The 20,197-nt window shown below is 43.3% G+C and overlaps 1 protein-coding gene across 3 annotated transcripts in view; it reads right to left on the bottom strand.

Annotated features, from left to right (window-relative positions):
• Positions 1-13,005, bottom strand: part of ALKAL1 (ALK and LTK ligand 1) — a 33,673-nt gene extending 20,668 nt beyond the window's left edge. The window contains exons 1-3 of one of the 3 annotated variants that reach the window (XM_083748057.1): positions 12,689-13,005; positions 11,339-11,449; positions 10,103-10,519 (exon numbers count right to left, since the gene is read on the bottom strand). In XM_083748057.1, coding sequence (XP_083604183.1) covers positions 10,103-10,519; positions 11,339-11,449; positions 12,689-12,800 — 640 coding nt within the window. In that variant the 5' untranslated portion in view covers positions 12,801-13,005. The remainder of the gene's footprint in view (positions 1-10,102; positions 10,520-11,338; positions 11,450-12,688) is intronic. The other 2 variants (XM_083748056.1, XM_083748058.1) reach the window with 2 other exon arrangements.
• Between the last annotated feature and the right edge of the window lie 7,192 nt (positions 13,006-20,197).

The raw sequence follows: 20,197 nt of genomic DNA, 5'->3' as shown, positions 1-20,197 counted from the left end.
TTAATCAGATTAAAATGCCTTAAGGCAGAGAGGCCTGTCACTCTTACATGTTTGTTCATATCTAAAGCACTGAGTAAAATCAATGTTTTGATTTTGCTCATTCAACAGTTTGTTCATAGGCCTTCTTCTAAGATAGATTTATTCAAACTGATGACCTGAAAGCAAATGTTCAATAGCAAAGGCCTCTGTTCAACCACAAATCTGGTATGAAATTGTTCATCGGCCCATCACTTATTTCCCTACATATTGATTGGGTCTAATTAATTTCCATGTATTGTAAAAAGCATACCTTGCCCTTCAAAATTATTTGTCCATGGGCTACACACTGATCACAAAATTCAGATCTCACATTGGTGTGTTGGGAAACAGTCCACCTTGACCTGTGGTGTTTTGTTAGCCGCTTGATTTTGACTCAAGTTCAGTCTATGTCTACTTCATTTTTCTCTACACCCACCTCCATTCACTATTGGCAAATCCAAGAATATCTGTAACTTTGTCCAGAATTCAATAGCAATGTCAAGCTCTTATATTTTCACCCACCCAGATAAAGCTTACCAAATTATGGACAAATGAGTGTAGGGATATCTGTGCTCGGCACATTTAATTTTTTAATTTTTAAAAAAAGAAAATTCCCATAGGATATTTTTATTTTAGGATAGAATTGGATAAAATATTTTAGGATAGAATTGAATAAATAGAAATATCACAAAGTTCCATAGTATTTTGTGGGCTGAAAATTGAAGAGATAGGGAGAGATACCCTAGAGTAAGACACTTACCAAACTGCAGACAGATAAGACCCAGGGCTTTTGTGCTAGGCAGGCTGTATAGGTGATTCTGGAGTGGGCAAAATCATTCCCTCTGATTACAAGCTAATTCCACCTTCTTGATCCTGTAATTTTTCTTAAGCTAGAGCAAGTCTTTTAATTTTGCAAAGCTGCTTCCTTTCCCTCCTCCCGCAATAGCTTGGTCTTTCCCTTATATGGTAAGCTTGGAGACATTTACTAATTGCTTTTTATGTATGGCTTGCTGAGGCACAACAGGGCATTTCAAGGGTCCCTGCTTTGACTTATGCAGCTTTGCACACATCCTACTTCATCTCAGACAAACTCAAAATCTCTCAGAAGCACCCTGCCTTGGCTTGGAATTCATCCATATCCAAAGCACATCTCTATTTCCCACCAGGTTTTATTGTACTTCCCCCCAGGTTACTTACTCGCTGTATTAGGTAAAGGTAAAAGGTAAAGGGACCCCGACCAGGTCCAGTCGTGGCCAACTCTGGGGTTGCAGCCCTCATCTCGCTTTATTGGCCGAGGGAGCTGGCGTACAGCTTCCGGGTCATGTGGCCAGCATGACCAAGCCGCTTCTGGGGAACCAGAGCAGCGCATGGAAACACTGTTTACCTTCCCGCCAGAGCGGTATCTATTTATCTACTTGCACTCTGAGGTGCTTTTGAACTGCTAGGTTGACAGGAGCTGGGACCGAGCAATGGGAGCTCACCCCGTCGCGGGGATTCGAACAGTCAACCTTCTGATTGGCAAGTCCTAGGCTCTGTGGTTTAACCCACAATGCCACCTGTTTCCCTTACTCCCTGTATTAGGAAGTTTGTAATGTCTGATGTCTCACTGTGCTTATCTTATGTTGGAAGCTGCCCAGAGCAGCTGGGGCATCCCAATTGGGTGGGAGGGGTATAAGCAATTAATAGTAGCAGTAACAGTGGTGATGGTGGTGGTAGTAATAATCAATTTTTTCATCCTTTCCATGAGAGTAGACTTTTTAGCTTCAATTTTGTCCCCCATGCCTTTTAACATGTACATTGAGGTTGAGAACCTCTAGCCCATGGGCCAGTCTTGGCTCACCAGTGGATCCAATTGGGCTTGTGAGACCTTTTTCCTGAACCCATGCCACCCTGCCCATCAGATGATGGGCAGAAGGATAGGATTTAATCCTGCACAGGCTGTCATCCACTGAGCGAGGATAAAAGCCCTGTGCAAATGCACCCTTTGAAGCACCGTGCATGTGACAGATGCTTTAAAGAGGCTTCCACAAAGTAATGAAGCCCCTATACTCCTGTTTGAGCCTCTGGAGGATCAAATGAGAGCATAGGGGCTATTTTAAAGTATTCTACAAGTTTCTCCACTCCCTATGAGTTCCTGATTCTGGAGGCCTGAAATGGAAGCATGGGAAGACTTTGGTTCCTTCCACTTCCTTTTTAAGCCTTTGCAACTGAAAGCTTTAAATGGCAGTGCAGGGAGGCTTGCAAACCACCGTGTATGACCACTGGGAAGAGTGCAGAGTCAAGAAATACCATGGGGCATCTGTAGCAGCACAACCAGATGCCTTCATCTGCCCCACCAGCAACAAAACATGTCTTTTCCGTATCAGTCTCTACAGCCACAGCAGGCACTTCAACCTTCCAACAGTTTGACTTCACCCCCAAAGGTACACTCCTCCCTTGTCCCCCCGATACAGATGCCAGAAAGACACTATACACATATCAAATTTGACCTAGGAGGCAGATCTTGATAAGGATCTTGCTCATGTAGCCAAATGATTACCCACCTCTCATCTACATGAAACCAATGGGGCAGAGGGAGAGTGAAGTATGGGATCATCAGAATCTATGACTCCAATACCTGTTTTTCCTTTGCATCAAATCCAAGTGAGGGAGTGCAATCCATGAATGCATATCTGGCTGCTGCTCTGATTATATCTCCCGTTTCAAAGGCAAATATTACTACCTGAATCTATTTCCACCCCCCTGTTATCACTGTATCTTTTGATGTAGTCACTGGCACCCAGTGTCCAAAATTGTATGTGACATTTAATAACACTTTGTTCTGCATCTGTTTCATTTTCTCTGCCTTGAGACTCTAGTATCCAGTGCAAGTGCATTTGCACTCAGTGGTTATTGCTTATTCCAATGTTAATCAAATCATCAACCACCCACCCCATAAATAGTGAACGGTAACTAAGGAAGTCTCCACAAAAGTAAGTGACCCAAGCTCCTTCTGGTTCCCTTGTAATTTGAGCAACGGACCTTATGGTCCAAATGTTTCATATTATTATTAAGACTACTATTATTGGGTTGTATCCAGTGGTGGCTTTGAGTAAGCACTAAGCATTTCTGCTTGTGCAAGGTGGGGCTCCCATTTTTTTTGCTGTTTCCCCAACTCACTGCAGCTTCCCATGCCCCCCAAGCTACCCCTGAGGATATGAGACACAGAGGAGGCAAAAATAACAACAAACGAAGTTAGAGCAGAGTCAGAAAGGCAAGAGAAATAAAGGATGACTGAGGCATTTATTTATGCAAACCACTGTCCAGCATAGCAAATGATGAAAAATGTTATGTTTTCTCTCAATTTAAAACCTTCTATCAGCAAGAAACCTACACATATTGGGTCAGTTGCTTATTTAGGAACTGAACTGTGAGAGATTTAGTTTGAAGCCATTACTCCAATTAGTATCTGCTATGCTTGCTTGTAGTATATTTTGCTGGACTGGGATGTTTGCCAGTGAAATGAGGGATAGCATGTCAGCCCCACAGTTCGAAACTGACATTATAAAAGTAGGGCAAATAAATTAGGTCTCAGTCATAGTAAGGGGAAATCAAAGCAAGAAGCAACTCAATCACTATTTAATAAGACTCATACTATGGGAATTCAAGAAAAACAACAGGTGCTGTGATTCAAGCATCAAAAGAATATACATTTGTGCTCCTTTTTCTAAAACATGTGATTACCTTCTCACATTTTTTATCAAGTAGAAACCACCTCTGTGGTTTTAGGGCTATTAATTTAAGAGAGTCATCAGGGAAAATAAAGAGTAACTAAGGAATCTAAGAAGTATAACTATACACTCACAGAATAGCAAACTTCAGAATACACCATGCTTTGCAATTCTTATACGTAATTGTACTTAATACATAAAACTTAATACTTCATTGGTGGGGCATCCACATGCAATTAATCATTTCAATCAATTCAGAATTGGTTTGGGTTTTCCCCAAGCCTTGAGAATGCTTAGAAAAGTATTCAGCTTATGATAAAAATTCTCCAGTGCATGACAAGACCCACCAGCTCTTTCATCTGCCAATTTCTATCACCATCTCCTTTACTATATTTTCCCCAAACTTATGAGGGGTGATGGGATGGGAAGGATATGGCAGCCAAGCATTTCTGCAAATGCAGAGGGCTTTCCCCAAGTTTTCAGCTCTGTGCAGTCGAGACCTCTGATCATGCATGGGCCCACTATTTTTACAGGAAATGTGGCAAATGAGATAGCTTATCAGAGTGAACTGAAGGCAGTTCCATCCAGAGACAGAAATATCAACCAAGCACACCAAGAAGGCTTTGTTGCTTTGGAATGGAAATGTCTTCAACTTACTGTGAAAAGAACTTTTTGTTTTTGTTTTTAAAAAACCTTCTGGTCAATGAATAAAGAGGATGAAAAATACTACGCTTGCTAGAATCCATGTTGGCAGGAATGGGCAATGAACTATGGCATAGTAAGTCCACCAACTATATACAGTTACAGACTAACAGATTTGTTGTAGCATTAGATTTCATAAACGAGAGTCTACTTCATCAGATCTGTGATGAAGTGTTGCATATGATGAATTGCACTCCCATCCATACCAGGTTATCTCATACCAGATGTGCTAGTCTTTAAAGTACCACAAAATTCTTCATTGTTTTCGAAAACAAAGGATTTTGTTGCATATTGTCGATAAGGTATGTCATACAAGCGGGTGGGGCAGAGGAGCAAGGAATCATGCAAGCAAGATAAACTGCAGGAGAGGAAACCCCCGATGAGAAAATGCCTCAAACCCACTGAGAAAAAGTATCAAAGAAAAACAAACAAGCAAACTGGACACCTGTGTGAGTTTAGCAACAGGGTGAGGAGACCGGTACAGACAGTCCACTCTTTCCCATTTTAATATTACAATTAAAAATGTAATATTACAAATTCCCAAGTGAACAACAAAAAGCCATTGTATCACGTGTGTTGCACAAAATGGCACATGTACCTGCTGGACAGAAGCCTTGAGAGTGTAATTAGTGCAATGAATTCTTGCCTCTCAGGGAACAAGTTTGATCCCTTAAGACCAAAGTCGTCAACCTGGAGAAACAGAGAGGCAGAGAAGTTTGTGGATGGGGTCTTTAAAGACATGCCAAAAGCATTTCACTACCATGGACTCTATTGTCACAGAGAATGAGAATCAGAGAGGAACTATTCATGAGGGAACAAACAACTATCCTCTTGTGCCAGGAATCCACCACCAGGGACCCAGGTTCTACTAACTTAGAACTAACTTAGTCGGTCTTTAAAGTGCTACCGGAAGGAATTTTTTTGTTTTGACTATGGCAGACCAACACGGCTACCTATCTGTAACCAGGTTCTACTGATAGTGAGTGATCTGATTATAATGGAAACAGACAGTTGGATTTGTCATGGCTATGGAGATGGCACAATGATGTTCCTGCATGCCAGGCATGAAGGTAACAGATATCATACTTCAACTAGATAGGTTGGCAGATAAAGCTAGGGAGGCATCAGCAGTCATTCCACATGTCAACATCACTGACAGGAACAAATAAAATGTGGTTCTAGAACCAAAATTTAGGTTGATATGTAGAAAACTGAAATCCAGGACCTCTGCTGTAGCTTCCTCGGGTATGCTACCTGTTTCATGCATAGGACCAATTAGAAAGGTGGAGCTGAGAGGTCAATGAGCAAACAAAATTGTGGCATTTTATTTTATTTTTATTGCTTCTTTGAATTCTGTGGAACTCAAACTGCAATAAAAGAAAAGAAATAAAAGCAATAAAAATACAATTAAAGATCAATACTGTACAGATGGATGCAATGGATGCACCACTTGTGGCCTTCAGCCACAAATCCAAAGACATGCCATGGACCACCTGAAGGGGAGCCCCTGATGTACATGAAAAGGTCACATTACAGGAGTTCATTTAGCTGCTCCAATATAAACTTTGATTAAAGAATAAAATAGTGGTTTCAGATTTATGCCACTCACAATCTTTTACTGAAGGCTTTTCTAGTACACACTATATATCCAAGTAGTCCTTTATTTAAAAAACAAAAACAAAAAAGGTTGAACGTGTGCTATTTGAAGATAAAAGCATGAGATCAGTAAACATTCCAGAACAATTCTAAAGTTAAATGGAATGAAATTAGAAACCCAGTGTAATACTGTACATATAGGTGGTGTCCAATGTTGTCTGTCTGCAAATGGAATTTATTTGTCAGCAGAAAAAGCCAGAGTGGCAATTCTCAGCAGTTTCCCCTCCACTCTGCAGCCTCCTATGCCCCCTCTAAATTTGCTCCGGAGGATCCTCAGAAATTCTAGTTTGCACCAGGGTGCAGCGGGCTGCAAGACTGGATACTACTCTGTGAAAATGTGATCACTTTAAGATATGTTAACCAGTGGCAGACCTTGGGACCTCAAATTTGAGCAATGCCCTGTGAAAAGCCAAAATCCCCCCCACCTCCCCCTTTCCATTCTACATAATAGTTGTGGTGCCCCTAAGCTCTGCACCCAGTGCGAGGAAATCAGTCATGTGCCCCTAAATCCACCTCTGTGTTATTTTATGGAATTTGACATCTTGGGGGGGGCATTGTGCCCTTCCACCAACCATGTTAGGATAAAATATTAATACCTGAATTTGCTTTCTTGAAATATGGTACCAATGGACTGAAAACTACTTTTATGCTATTCAGACTGCCATGATAATTGTCCATAAGGTTCTCTCTTTGGTTATCAGATCCTAACTCCACTTAGAACATAGACTGCACTGACTGTATTCCTGGCATTTTGGCAGACATGAGGATAAAGGAAAATGGTAGTTGAACTGACTGCTCCAGCAAGAATTCAGAAGGGCTCCAAACTCAATCAGCAGCAGAAGCCGAGTCCACAGCAAATAAATATTTTTAAAGTCTTTTTGTTGTTTCATAAAAGGACAGATTACCATAATGTATTGTGTTTTCCATGGAGAAAATTTCTAGAAAGCCCAACGATCTAATGAATTGTTCTTAATCAATGGCCAAATGTTGTAATTTCTCATTGTAGCCTGAAATCTTCACATAGAAAATAATGGAAGTTGTTTAAAAACAATGGCTTTTAATTTCAATTGTAATAACTCACAAATAATTGTCAAAATCCATAGTTTCTTCATGCCATGTTTATGCTAATTTAGCTCAATGAGCTGATTATGTCTGTTACTATCTTCCTGATATTATATCAGAAAAAGGACAAACTAAAAGGAACACAGTGTAGATAATATGTAATCAACTAAAAATGTGGAATAAGTAAAACGAAAAAGCAATTTATTGGCAATTGAAACTGAGCATTCCTTCAATGATAGGTTGTTATATAAAATTTCATATTTGGACGTAACCATTTCTGTGATATTGATTGTGTGTATGTTTGCAGAAAATATTCTACCAGATGATAGTGGTAATTTATGACTAAACTTACTTAACATTTGTCAAATTGTACTTGAATGCTGTGGCTCTTGAGTAGCAGCTTCATAACAAGCATAATGGTAAAAGCGATGTCAGAGGGCCTTGGACTTACTGGGAAAGGAAATGTGCTTTTCTGAGCATGGTATCTTAGAATATCATGAGATTTTTAAATATTTCCCTGTATTAGCAAAATATACAAATTCAGCCATCTTTGTGTAAACTGCATAAGGCCATGAAAGTGTAAGTTGCGTTAGCTTTCTCTATAGTTTATCTCCAGAAAAGAAAAACTTTAATGAGTTTTATATCACTTAAAAATAAACTCTTCTGTAGCTGTTGAACATAAATGGAAATTTAACAATAATTAAATTAGCCTTTAGCAATGAAAAAAAAGGTGGAATAAGTATATGTAATTAAAATGTGCATCCATTTTTTTAATTTACATCCGTGGCTGCACCTCTACCTTGGGTTAAGAGCTTGATTCGTTCTGGAGGTCCATTCTTAACTTGAAACTCTTCTTAACCTGAAGCACCACTTTAGCTAATGGGGCCTCCCGCTGCTGCTGTGCCGCCGCAGCACGATTTCTGTTCTCATCCTGAAGCAAAGTTCTTAACCTGAAGCACTATTTCTGGGTTAGCGGAGTCTGTAACCTGAAGCGTCTGTAACCCAAGGTACCACTGTACTGCCAAAGCACCTTGCCTACAGTGCAGATTGAGTGGCTTACTTGCTTGCATCTGACAGAAAACTTCCCAAAGGCATTGTACAGACCAGATATATCAGTTATGCATTGACGACTATACAATGTACAACTGAACTCACACAGATTTGTCCTCGTGTAGATGCAGCTCTTGGGAAAGAAAATAACTATTGTCTTCGGGTACAATCCAAAGACAGGCTCATGTAAGTTCCGATGAGTCAGAACTGAAGCAAAAAAATCGCATAAATCATTCTATGCTGGGTCCTATGAACTCCAGATGGAGTTTGTTGCCTCCATCTCATTGCAGCCTCCTGATCCTGACATCCAAAGACCCTTAGGAATGGTGTGATATGAGACATGGGGTGGTCACAGCTGGAGGAGGACCAGCAAAAATAAGGACAGCCTTGTCTGGTGAGCAGGAGCTCCTTCAGTTTACACAAGCCGTCTGTTGGATCAAATCCACTGCCTTCATTTGATGTATTTTAGTGGGACTTGGGTAGACCTAGCATTCTGTGCATTGTGCCTCTTATTTGCAAACCATCACTCTCCACTTCCAGCCACTTAGGCACTAAAAGAGAAAAGAAATTATCAAGATGGAAAAGTTTGACAAAAGTCACTACTAAAACTAAGTACTTACTTAATCACTTCCTCTGTCTAAAAATCCAGGAATGTGGTGGGTTGTGTAAACTGTGTTTTGCCCTTAAAAATGTTAACTATAGTTGTTTAGGAAGGCTTTGCCTCTTTCTCGGTGTTAAAAAGAGTAACACACTTTCTAAACAACAGATGCATTTTTTTATCTTGATCAATGTGGAGCCAGAAGCAAAATGGGAGTAATAAATGCCAGGGGCCAGGTTGTGATCTGAGAACACATGAAAGAAATCTCCACCTTAAAAAAACTAATTCAGTGCAGGAGAGGAGATGGGTGCCTCCTGCCAGGGAACACAGAGAACAGAAATGCCAAGAGCCAGTGTTGTTTCTCCCTTTAAGATTGCAAAAAGGATTTCTTTGGGGTCTATTTGCCTCCACAACGAAAGACAACAGCAGACTCTCCTGGAACTCCGGCTGCTATGTACATAAAGCTGGAAGGCTGGTGCCTTGAGGTTTTAGCCTCAGAAGACCTGTACCAATTAACAGTTCAATAAGCACTTGGAGAGCCTGAAAGTGAATGAACCTTGCATACCCTGGAACTTTTCAGGACAAGGCAGAGAAAGTTAGGGAGATCTGCCGAGGATCAAGCACCACGCTCTGTACTAGACACAACAAAACCAGAGCTGTGGAGAGCCAGCCAGAGAAATAAGGCTTGTCAGAACAGCTGGAGCAGCAACACTGAAACCATGAGTGACAGTAAGCAAATCAACAGGTTGATTTGCATTTTAAAATGGCCTAAAACCCAGCTACCACTTGCAATATGTTTGGGAAGCACCAAGTCAGCCTGGCTGTTTACCAACCGCATCCTATTTCTAACAGTCATCTGGAAGTAAAGTTAAAAGTAGCACTGTTTTCAATAAAGTCATTTCGAAGTCATTAGGTCAAAGTAAACCAGAGGGTAAACCTTCTGTCCTGAGTTCAAACGATGCCCGCTGCATCAATGTAAGAGCGGTGAGCAGGGATGGTCCTGTTTTAAAGCCTTCTCCTTTACTATGCGAAACTACTAGGGATGGGGAAAGCAGAAGGTAGCACCATCGCGTTGAGGAGGCGCGCATCAGCAAGGGAAGGCGGAGGCTCATTCAAGCTTACCTGGAATCCAAGCCTTGAGATCTCAGTCCCAGGTAGGAACTGGGTTGAGGGAGGGGGTGGCGCTTTGCACATGGACAGCGGCAGCCGTGTTCTTTCCCCTGCCCCCTGCAAAGGAGCTCTGACCCAAGCTGCGATGGGGCAGGAAGGGCGAGACCCGTTAGGGGTTAGGCTGTTCTCCGCTTACCTGAATGCCGGGAAGAGGTGAAGAACCTGGGTGCCTGCGCGCCCGCTCGCTCCCTGGAGGACGACGACGACGAGATCACTCTGGCTTCTCGATCCACCGAGGCGGAGGAGTAAAGGGCGCCGCCGGTCGTGTAGCGCCGAGCGATGACCCGTTCCGCCCCCAAGGGGTGAAAAGGCGCCTGGTGCTGAGGGCGGCTGTGGCCGCTGCCCCTCTCGCGGAGGGCTCTGAGCAAGAGTTCCAGCAGCGCCTTCCTGTCCGCCGCCGCCGGGCTCTGGAGGTCCCGGGTCTTGTTCTTGGCGGCGGCGGCGCCCTCGGCTCTGGGCGCCCGTCCTGAGGTGAAGAGCAGGAAGAAGAGGAGGGCAGGCAGCGCGTGGTAGCGGCGGCGGCATGGCTTGGCCCCTTGCATCTCTCGGCCTCCTGAGGGGAAAGAGAGCGAGGCGGCGGAGGCAGCGCTCGGCGGTTAGCTCCTGCTGCTGCTGCTGCCCCTTCCCGCCCTCAGCTCCCGCCTCATCGTGGGGCTGGCACTGGCCGCGCAGCCTGGGGCTCGAGCGGAGGGACGACACGCCGAGCCCCGCGAGCGCGAGGCCGCTCTGGGCGGCGGGTTGGTCGCAGCTGCTTGCGGGCGCGCCAAAGGCACGTGTCGCGGTTGCCGCGCCGGGGAGAGAAAGTAGGGCGTCCGCGCGGCGGCTGCTTCCCAGAGGCTGGAGCCCTCTCTCCTCTCGGCTTGGCCGCTGCGAGGGGTGTCAGGCCAGCTCCCCGGGCGCGCGCTCCGCTAATAGTCCCAGCGGGGGCCTCGCCAGTTGCCAGCCCGGACGCTCGCTTCGCGCTCGGGTCTGTGCCCGGCGTGTGAAGGGAGGAGGAGAAGGAACACCAGGCGGAGCGGGAGGAGGAGGGAGGGGCTCTTGGGGCTGGTCCCGCCGCCGCCGCGACCCCGCCCACCATCAGGCCGCCGCCGCGGCTTCCCTTCTAGACCCCGGAGCCCTTTAGGGCACATTTATAGACACGGATTATGAGGAGGGCATTAAGCAGGCCACGCATTTCGCGATCCGCGGGGCTTTAGGCGGGATTTGCCTGGCTTTCTTTCCCAAGCGCTCCTGGGGCTTTAAAGCGCTCGACGAACGAGTTTTCACTCGGAGCCGGGGGGCGCCAAGTAGGGTGCGGGGGGCTCCTCCCGACTCCCCTCTCCCGAAGGAGAATTTGTGAATGAATTTGTAGGAGTATCTGCTTATTTCTTACCCGGATCTTTAGGTCTGTGATCAAATATGGGACTCCACACACACATTGCTCGGGTTATCTCGCTCCGGGGCGCGCCGTTGCACCAACGTTGCGCGCACCTCGAAAGTGATTCTATGGGGCGGGCTAGTTATTTGTTTGATTGTTTTCAACACTGCACAACGCCTGGGTTTTTTACCCCAGTTTATTGATTTCCCCCACCATGGAATATGGCAATTTGAAAGGATTTGTAATTTGACATCTTTTCTAGAATGGGCACCCAGGACATGGAGGATTCGTCCGAGGTACTGTTCAAAATCTAACTCCAGGACTTGGAAGCAGCAACCTGACTTCGATTTTTAAGCATCTCTGTTCAAACCTATTAAGAAATTACACCCTTAACCCAAAATTATATTCAGAATCCAAAGTCTCTCTTTCTTTCTCCCTCAAACACAGCTAAAATATTTTGCATCGCGAAATACTATATTCTCAAAAAAAATTTAGCCCTTCCGGAAAATTCCTTGGTCGTTCCTTCCCCCCACCCCACCCCCCAGTGTAATCCTATGCTTGTCTACTCGAAAATAAACCCTAGGGAATAAAATGGGGCTTGGTCGAAGTGTTCGCAAAATTGCAGGTTTAATATCCCTCCGCCTCTATAATCGACGGCAACTACAATACTGTATTTGGATTCGTAATCTGTCTTTATAGGGTGGGGTTTTTCTTCAAGCTCTGATTTGGGTGGTCTTACGCCTACACCCACCCATACCTCTACCGCTTTAAATCCAGCCCTGCCCATTCTGCTGAGTGGGGCCCTGGGCTACCTTCCCGAGGACACCCATGTTTTAGACCCCCTCGGAAAAAGAGAGAAGAGATTGGAAACCCGACCACGAAGGGACTCGGGCTCCCAAGCTCGGTACTTTATCCCCCTAAGTAAGCTCTCCAAATATAGCGAACAATTAGGATTAAGGGAGGGAGAATATTAATTCAGTTATTCACAAACCCACTTCTTTGGGTTCTGTCTCTTCCAACTCCCTTTCACCCAGTGTTGTCTTTGGGGGGGGGAATCTAACGGGGGGGGGGGACACAGAAACACCCACCCACCCGGTGGTCGTAGCGTCTGCACAAATGCAAACTTCTTCCATTCACCTTCCTCCTTGGCAGGTGCATCGCCTGGGAAGCGATTTCACTGCTCCTTCATACCTCCCACCCCCGAGGGCACCCTGATTCATTTCAAGCAGAAATATACTAGTAGACCCTAGTAAACCCAGTAAACCCTCAGTAATACTCAAGGGGCCCCCGTCCATTCACAACAAAGTTGAGAGACCTGCCTAAAGCCTGTCGTGAGTCTTTTCAGGGGCGAGGAAAGGACTTTACCGTGCCAAAGTTGCCTCTTCGGTCCCGCGACTTCCCCGCTTGGAGGCTGGTCTGCGATCCGTAAAAACTGCGTCCTGGGCGTCGCGTCGCAGCCGTCGGAATTGGCTGCCATACACCTGGCTTATATAGTTCCGCCTCAGCCAGTCCGCTGGAGTGCTATCGACTTTAGGTGGGTGGAAGGCAACGAAGTCTTCTCTTAATCATTCTTATTCGGCTCAACGAGGGTCTCCCCCCTCCCTCCTTTTCCTGACAAACTTCCTCCTCCCCACTTTTTTTCCTCCCCTGAGGACGCAGGTTCAAACTCATGGAGATGACTCCCCTCCGCTACTTGTGAAATGAGATTGTCGCCCAGATTAGAGGATGCTCAGAGCTCATATATCCGAGCGCTTTGCTTTCTTAGGTTAGTGGGATTCCCTAGCATTGACGTATTGGGGGGGGGGGGTGACCGGAGTGGGTGGGTGAGACACGCAGCAGGAAAAGTATTTTTCCTCCTAGAAACTGAATTGAGAGTGAAAGACCTTCTTCATTTCAAAGGACAGGTTGTGTATAAACTGCTCAAAACTAACCGTGAGTTGATCTGGGAGAAGGGGGGGGGACGACACAGTAAAGTTAGCATCAAAAGGGAGAACAAAAAAATTGTTCACTATTCAAAGTTTTATCTATGGCTGCAGAATGCAGACACACCATTTATTCAAAGTACACTCCCCACCACCACCCCGCACCCCCCACAAAAAAAAGAATAGTGGGAGATGTAGTTTATCCTTCACAGGACTACAACTTCCAGCACCCAAAACTACAGTTCCCATGATTCTTTGTAGGACAGGGATTTATTTAGAATGCACTTTAAATGTATAGTGTGAAGTGACAATAAAATATCTTATGACACCCTCACAATAATTCATTCAATCAACCATGCTGGTGTAAGGGAAGCAGAATGGCCTCAGTCCAAGGAAAGCATTTTAAACCCACCAAAGTCAATGGGCTTTGAATATAATTTAAAATGTCTGCAAAATAAAAACAAGAAAATGTTTTTTTATGCACAGAATCAATTGTTTTGACACGGCCCTGCTTTGAAAATAAGAGAAAGAGTCACTTTCCCACCATAGTGTTTACTGCTGCAAGAGAGCACTGGGACAAAGTTTTTAATGAAATCAAAAAACGAATGGGGTTGTGGTCCAAAAAGATCCAAGCCTACTCCGAAATAATTCTCATTAAATGCAATGGGACTTATTCTTAGGGAGTGAGCTTTAAGATGTGCTCCTTTGTCCTCCCCTTCCCCCACTTTCCCCATCCCTCTTCCTCCTCTTTTTGGCTCTTGCAGGTTCTACCACATTTTCCCAGCAGCTTATTGGATGTGTGGGAGAATGTTTTTTTGAAAATGGGGCTACGGAAACATTGATCTGTATCCCTCTGAAACATGACATCTATCTGAGCAAAATCATTCGCTACTAGGGGTATCAACAATGTCAGGATACTTTTGGTAGAAGTGTTAGAAAGCTGATATTTAGTATATACATAGTCCCAACGCACCTCCATCTCATTTTTCTCCAAGAGGAATTTACGGTAATGTGAATGATCCCACATTTTAGAGGAAGGCCTCATCCAGACTGGAGTTTGATGTGACGTTGAAGCTGCTTAGGTCACTATTCTCTTTAAATGTGTATTATTTACACATGGTGTCTTCTTCCTCAGTGGTACCTCCCACTTACCTCCCACCCCCCTCACAGATAATCCAGTAAGGGGAGAAAGTCTGATATAAAATTGCACATTACATGACAGTGGATGTACTGAAGCACATTGTGTGGTCGCTCCCCCCCCCCCCCAAAAAAAGCGTAGTGCTGCTTTACTGACTGCACCACCTGCTAGATACGGCATTTTTGTGCACTGCATCCTTTCCCACCAGTTGCTTTATCTTTATAATTAAAACCACTTTTTGTGCAGAATGGCAGTTCCACAAAGCAACTGTATTAAAAGCAAAAAATAAAATGTGCCCATGCAAGTACAGGAGGCAAGAAAAGGAAAGCAGAAAGGAAATGAAGAAGCAGCCTCTCGTGCCAATAATTTCAAATGATTGCCTGGATTTTTAACATCATTGCTCATTGGTGCAAATTTGCTATATTGAAAAACTTGTAGAGGAATGATTGTTACAATTATTGGACTTAGCTGAGATGGCAAAGGTGACTTGCTTAATCAGTGATAAATCATTGTTAATATTTAGTAAAGATTGGAAACTCCTTATAGACTTTTTGCAAAGAAAAAGAAAATGAACCTATGATATCTGGGTTTGAGGATTGAATAAAATATTGGTTTATAGTAAGCGAAATTGTTGGGTGTTATCTTGGAGTGGATCTTTTGAATAATTTTCTATATGTAGGTGACAGATGAAGAATCAGAAGTTCACATTTTCTTCTTTTCTTCCTTTCCTTTTCCCCCTCTTCCTTTTTCTCACCTTTTCTTTTCTTTTCCTCCTTTTGGTTTGTGCTTTTATTTAGATCAGCTTCTTTTATCTTTGATAAAAAGATATTGGATAGTAACCTTTATATATTTTCTTTCAAACTTTAATAAAAAAATTATTGGGGGAAAACCTTGCATTTCACATATGAAAGGTGCATACACACAAGTAAACAAATACCTGCATGCACACCCACAATTGACTTATAGGTGTCCTTGCTTGGGGTAGCACCCACACATTTTTTTTACTGCTCTTTTGTGCAAATCTGGTACATAGAAAAATGTATCAGCTTGTACTACCAGCAGCTCCCAAAGATTGCTTACAAGGGAACACAGCTGTGAAAGGTTCCCAACCCCTGCCTTAAAAACCTGAAGGATAAAAAGACAAGCCATGTGGTGAGGCTGAGTGACGCCACCTTTTAGGATCAGCCTCACTCAGTTTCACAACATACAGGGAGAGCTGTAGCTCTGTGGTAGAGCATCTACTTTGCATGCAGTATGTCTGCAGTTCAATCCCCAGCACCTCCAGGTAGGAGTGGGAGAGAGGGCTATCTGAAGTCCTGGGGAGCTGTTTCCACTCAGTGTAGACAATACTGATCCAGCTACTATACTGAACCACCACTTGTCTTATGCGGTATAAGGCAGCATCCTGTGTTCCTGGGACAACCATCCCTGCTGCAGATCAATTTACATCAACCAGTGAAAGCTTCAGAAAGAAAGAAAAGTGTACGTGTGTATCCTGTGTATTAGAATCATAGAATTGTAGACTTGGAAGGGAACATGAGGGTCCAAACCCCTGTAATGCAGGAATCTTTTCCCCAATGTGGGGCTCAATGTGGGACCCTAAGATTAAGAGCCTCATGCTTTTAGCAACTGAGCTATCCTACTGTCCTAAAGTATATTATGTATTTCTGCTGGCTACACCGTTGCATATAATTATAAGAAAGAAAGAAAGAAAGAAAGAAAGAAAGAAAGAAAGAAAGAAAGAAAGAAAGAAAGAAAGAAAGAAAGAAGGAAGGAAGGAAGGAAGGAAGGAAAGATTAAAAGTATCAAGAAATAAAGCTAGCCCACTTTCCCGTTGAATTGAATTCTATAAATTCCATAAAAGTGAGTGCATCAATGTGATCTTTTAAATGCTGTCAGTCATGCAGTGTTATGCTCGCACCAAAGAAAATTGTGACACACAGGCAAGAATGTTTCTATCCACATGTACAGGATGTCGCTGAAGGGTTGGCTAACTCAGCTTACTTCTAGCTCCAATGAAACAACAGGAACACAGACTGTCTTGACTAAGCATATCGAGCAACTGAAAACCCACCTATCAGTCTTGGAAATGGAAGACTCAGTTTCAAATCCTGAGTCATCACGGTGATTTGCTGGATAACTATTGGCAAATGACCACCTCCAACCTCAATTTCTTGTGTATAAAAAAGGAACAATGGTGCCTGCCTCAGTTGGCTACAGTGAAGATAAAATATAAAGCTGTTTCTGTGTTAATAGAAAATGTGATTTTGCAAATGAGAAATTAAATTGAGAAGACTGGTAATGTGGGATGCTCTTCCAGTGGCAAAGTTCTGATATCTAATTAATTTTCACAACGGCAGTGTGATAATCTAGATAGAGCTCATCTTTAATGTTACCAGGATCACATAAAAGGTGTTTTACTTGCAAATTCCTCTTTGTGTGTGTGAGAGAGAGGGGGGGTGGAGGGAGGGAGGGAGGGAGGGAAGGAGGAGAGAGAGAGAGAGAGAGAGAGAGAGAGAGAGAGAGAGAGAGAGAGAGAGATTCAAGATCTAGAAGCTGTAGCTCACACTACAATAAGTGGAATATCATAGGACTGTTGATCAAATCTGGATTATTGCTTTTAAATGCATAATTTGGTATCTCACCTTACCATATTGATTTAAAAGGTGGGGTATATATTTTAAAATCATTGAAGTATGGGACTTCAGCAAGTGACAAAAACTGCAAACAATAAACTAAGATGCAGAAAGAAAGAAAGAGGGTGGTGGAGGACAAACCTAATAGAACCATCAAAAGTCATAGATGTAGTTGAACAGATAAAGCCTAATAAAGCTGCCAGAAAGGATTTAATAATTACGGGAATACTAAAGGCACTGAGCGATGCCTGGAAGGTATGGAAAGTGAAGGTATGAACTCATTCCTAATCAAAAGCAAATGCAACCTGGGTTGGGGAAATATGTCCCCATTGAAAAAATATCAAAGATAAATGCCCCAGACAATAATAATTTAGAGCTGAGTTTCCTGACCCACTTTTCAATGTGCAAAACTATTTGCTGTGGCATATGGCCTGTGCAATCTAGAGGGATAAAAAAGCTAATTTGAAACTTGTCAAAGCACTGTGCAGCTTAATCCAATACATGTTTCTTCAAAAGTCTCTACATCCCAATAGGAGCTTCTTCCATATAAGTACATTGGTTTCACAGTCTTTGAAGATTGCAAATTGAAGGCATATGCATCCATTTTATTATTAGGGATGTTAAAAAGGCATTGCAACATTCTGCAGATTCAACATTTGCATACTCTAGACACCACTTCCTCCTCAGTGTTGCTGTGTCATGATCTGTCAAGATTTTCCAAAACGTCTTCTTACACAGTCCATCCATGTCCTGTATCTGGACCGACTTCACACAGGCTAAAGAATGATGCAAAGGGATGTTGAGGATAATCTCTGTAATTACAATAAATATTGTAATTATTATTATTCACCCAAAGATTCCAGGGCAAGTTACAACAATTAAAATATTAATATTAGAACACAATATTACACTACACTATACTAAAAAAAGTTTGAAACAACCTAAAATTACAAGGGCAAGGTAGGTACTAAAAATAGATATCTCAAGTGTCAAAAGCCAGGGTGAAAGATCCACATTGAAAGCCTTTTGTATCTGTGGAGGTCACCCAAACATTTAAGAACCCTGGAACAGAAGGGGGTCTAAAACAAGCAGGGAACCTCATGGATACACAAAACAAGGCCAGCCTACCATTAGGAAAAATATGAGGCAGCAGACAATTGCCTTCCACAAATTCAATGGCAATGGGGTAAAGGAGAGCGCTTTCACTTGCCCCCACTGCCCCTTCTCTCGTGATTTAACTTAAATCTGATGCCTGCATGAGGATTTTATTTTGTCATAATAAGAGGGCCAGACTCTACCATGCTAGAGGGAGCTTCTTATCTCACCCTTCCCAGTAGAGGTAAAGTGGAGAGGGTGCATTTCTACTGCAGCTGGGGAATAGGCTGTGGGTCTTCAGTCAGGGAACACACCTGGTTTCCATCAAAAGTGCTGGATGCTGGAGAAGAGGCTTTGAAACTTCGGTTAGAAAGATAAACACTACTGTTTAAGAACACTGTTACCTATCATAGTTATGCACTGTTTCTAGAAGGTTGTCTTTCACTGCTGTGAGAAGTTTTAACTGTATCATTTTAGTATTGACAAGTTTGCTGCCCTTTGGTGAAAGATCACAATATAAATTTAATCATTAACAACAGCAGGCATTAGAAAGGCAGAATATAAATTGCTTGTCCATCTAAATAAGTAAAGTAAATAATTGGAAGTGGTAGATTCTTCCATGTTACCTGTCTCTCTAAACCTGCTTTCATACAGTATATTCAGGCAATGTACACATGAGCAGTCTCTGAAACTCACTTCTCCCTGCTGAGTTTCAAGTGGTATTCTTATGTTGCCGTGCAAACATCAGGAATGTCTTCACCTGATTTGTTTCTCCACACCAAACCCCAGTTCAATGTGCAATGGCTGTCTGAAATGTACACACCTCAGCTTAACCATGGCTTATGAGTTCAAGTTGGATGGAGCTGTTTGAGGGAAAGCACATCAGAGAGGGATATTTCTCAAGACACCACAGAATTGTGGCTAATGTCATGCATACTTGGCTTCAAACACCAGCTGTGGAAATGTACTGGTGCTGGAGTAAACAGTCTATCCAGAGGGAGTAGATAGTTCCCTGACTGTCCTCCGGAAATTTTATATCGGCATGGTCAGCTATTATTCATGACACTGCTCAACTGAGAAAATGACACAATGTAAATATAATCACTCCCAGATTTTTTGCCACCACAAACTAGGGACTGTTTTCTTCCTAGAGAGTTTAGGGGCTGCAAAGCTCTAGGTTTGCCATACAAGATGTTATTGAAGGAAGACTCAGTCTGAAGACTCGGTCTGACTCCAACTGCAGGTTAGATCACACTTGAAGGAATACTGTCACAGCCGCTCCATACCTTTTAAGCGCATGGCTTCCCTCAAAGAATCCTCAAAGAACTACAATTCCCTGCACCCTTAATAAACCATGGTTCCCAGGATTCTTTGGAGAAAGCCATGGGCTTGAAATGTGGTTGATATGTATGGTGTGCATGGTGACAAAGACATCTATAGCACTGTTCATGTGATCAAAGAGCAAGTGTGAGCATACCGTGTGGAGGAGGCATGAGAATGTGCTCACCAGCTGTGCCCCCAACATCACCATTCCCACTGCTCCAACCCAACTGCCTCATGTTGGATGGGAAGGTCAAACGTGTGGTTCTTCATGTATGAACTTACCTTCCTGCAGTGGAGAACCTTCCCAGTTGCATGGAGGATTCTAAGCACGTTATGCTGAAAGCACTTAGACTCCCCTTTAAGAACTTCCCACTCAACACAAGAAATTGAGGGGCTCACAGGGACAGTGGAGGTGGTGCGTGCCCCCCACCCCATATGCACTTTCTGCCCACATGTCTTATTTGAGCACAAAGCTATTGTGTCTGCTTAGTCTTTGCCTGCAGAGATTTCCTGGGTGATAAAGAGCTTATTATATGCTAAGCCCTGGGATGGTTTGCTGGAACCTTCAGAGGCTTGCTGTGACTTATTTGCAAGGCACTTTGTGGATAAAATCACTCACATCTGTTTCAATGGATTCCACTTTAGATGGAGTGGTTCATGCACATACACAGAAAGAGAGACAGACAGGGACACATCACTGTTCCTTGGATTAGGCTTTAAAGTTCAGCACCAGTACTTTGAATTGAGGCTGAATGCAAAT

The sequence above is a fragment of the Podarcis gaigeae genome (genome assembly GCF_964106915.1).
Source record: "Podarcis gaigeae genome assembly, chromosome: 7".
In the NCBI taxonomy this organism is placed as follows: domain Eukaryota; kingdom Metazoa; phylum Chordata; class Lepidosauria; order Squamata; family Lacertidae; genus Podarcis; species Podarcis gaigeae.
Note: the sequence above shows the minus strand (reverse complement) of the source record. Positions and strands in the feature narration are given on the sequence as shown.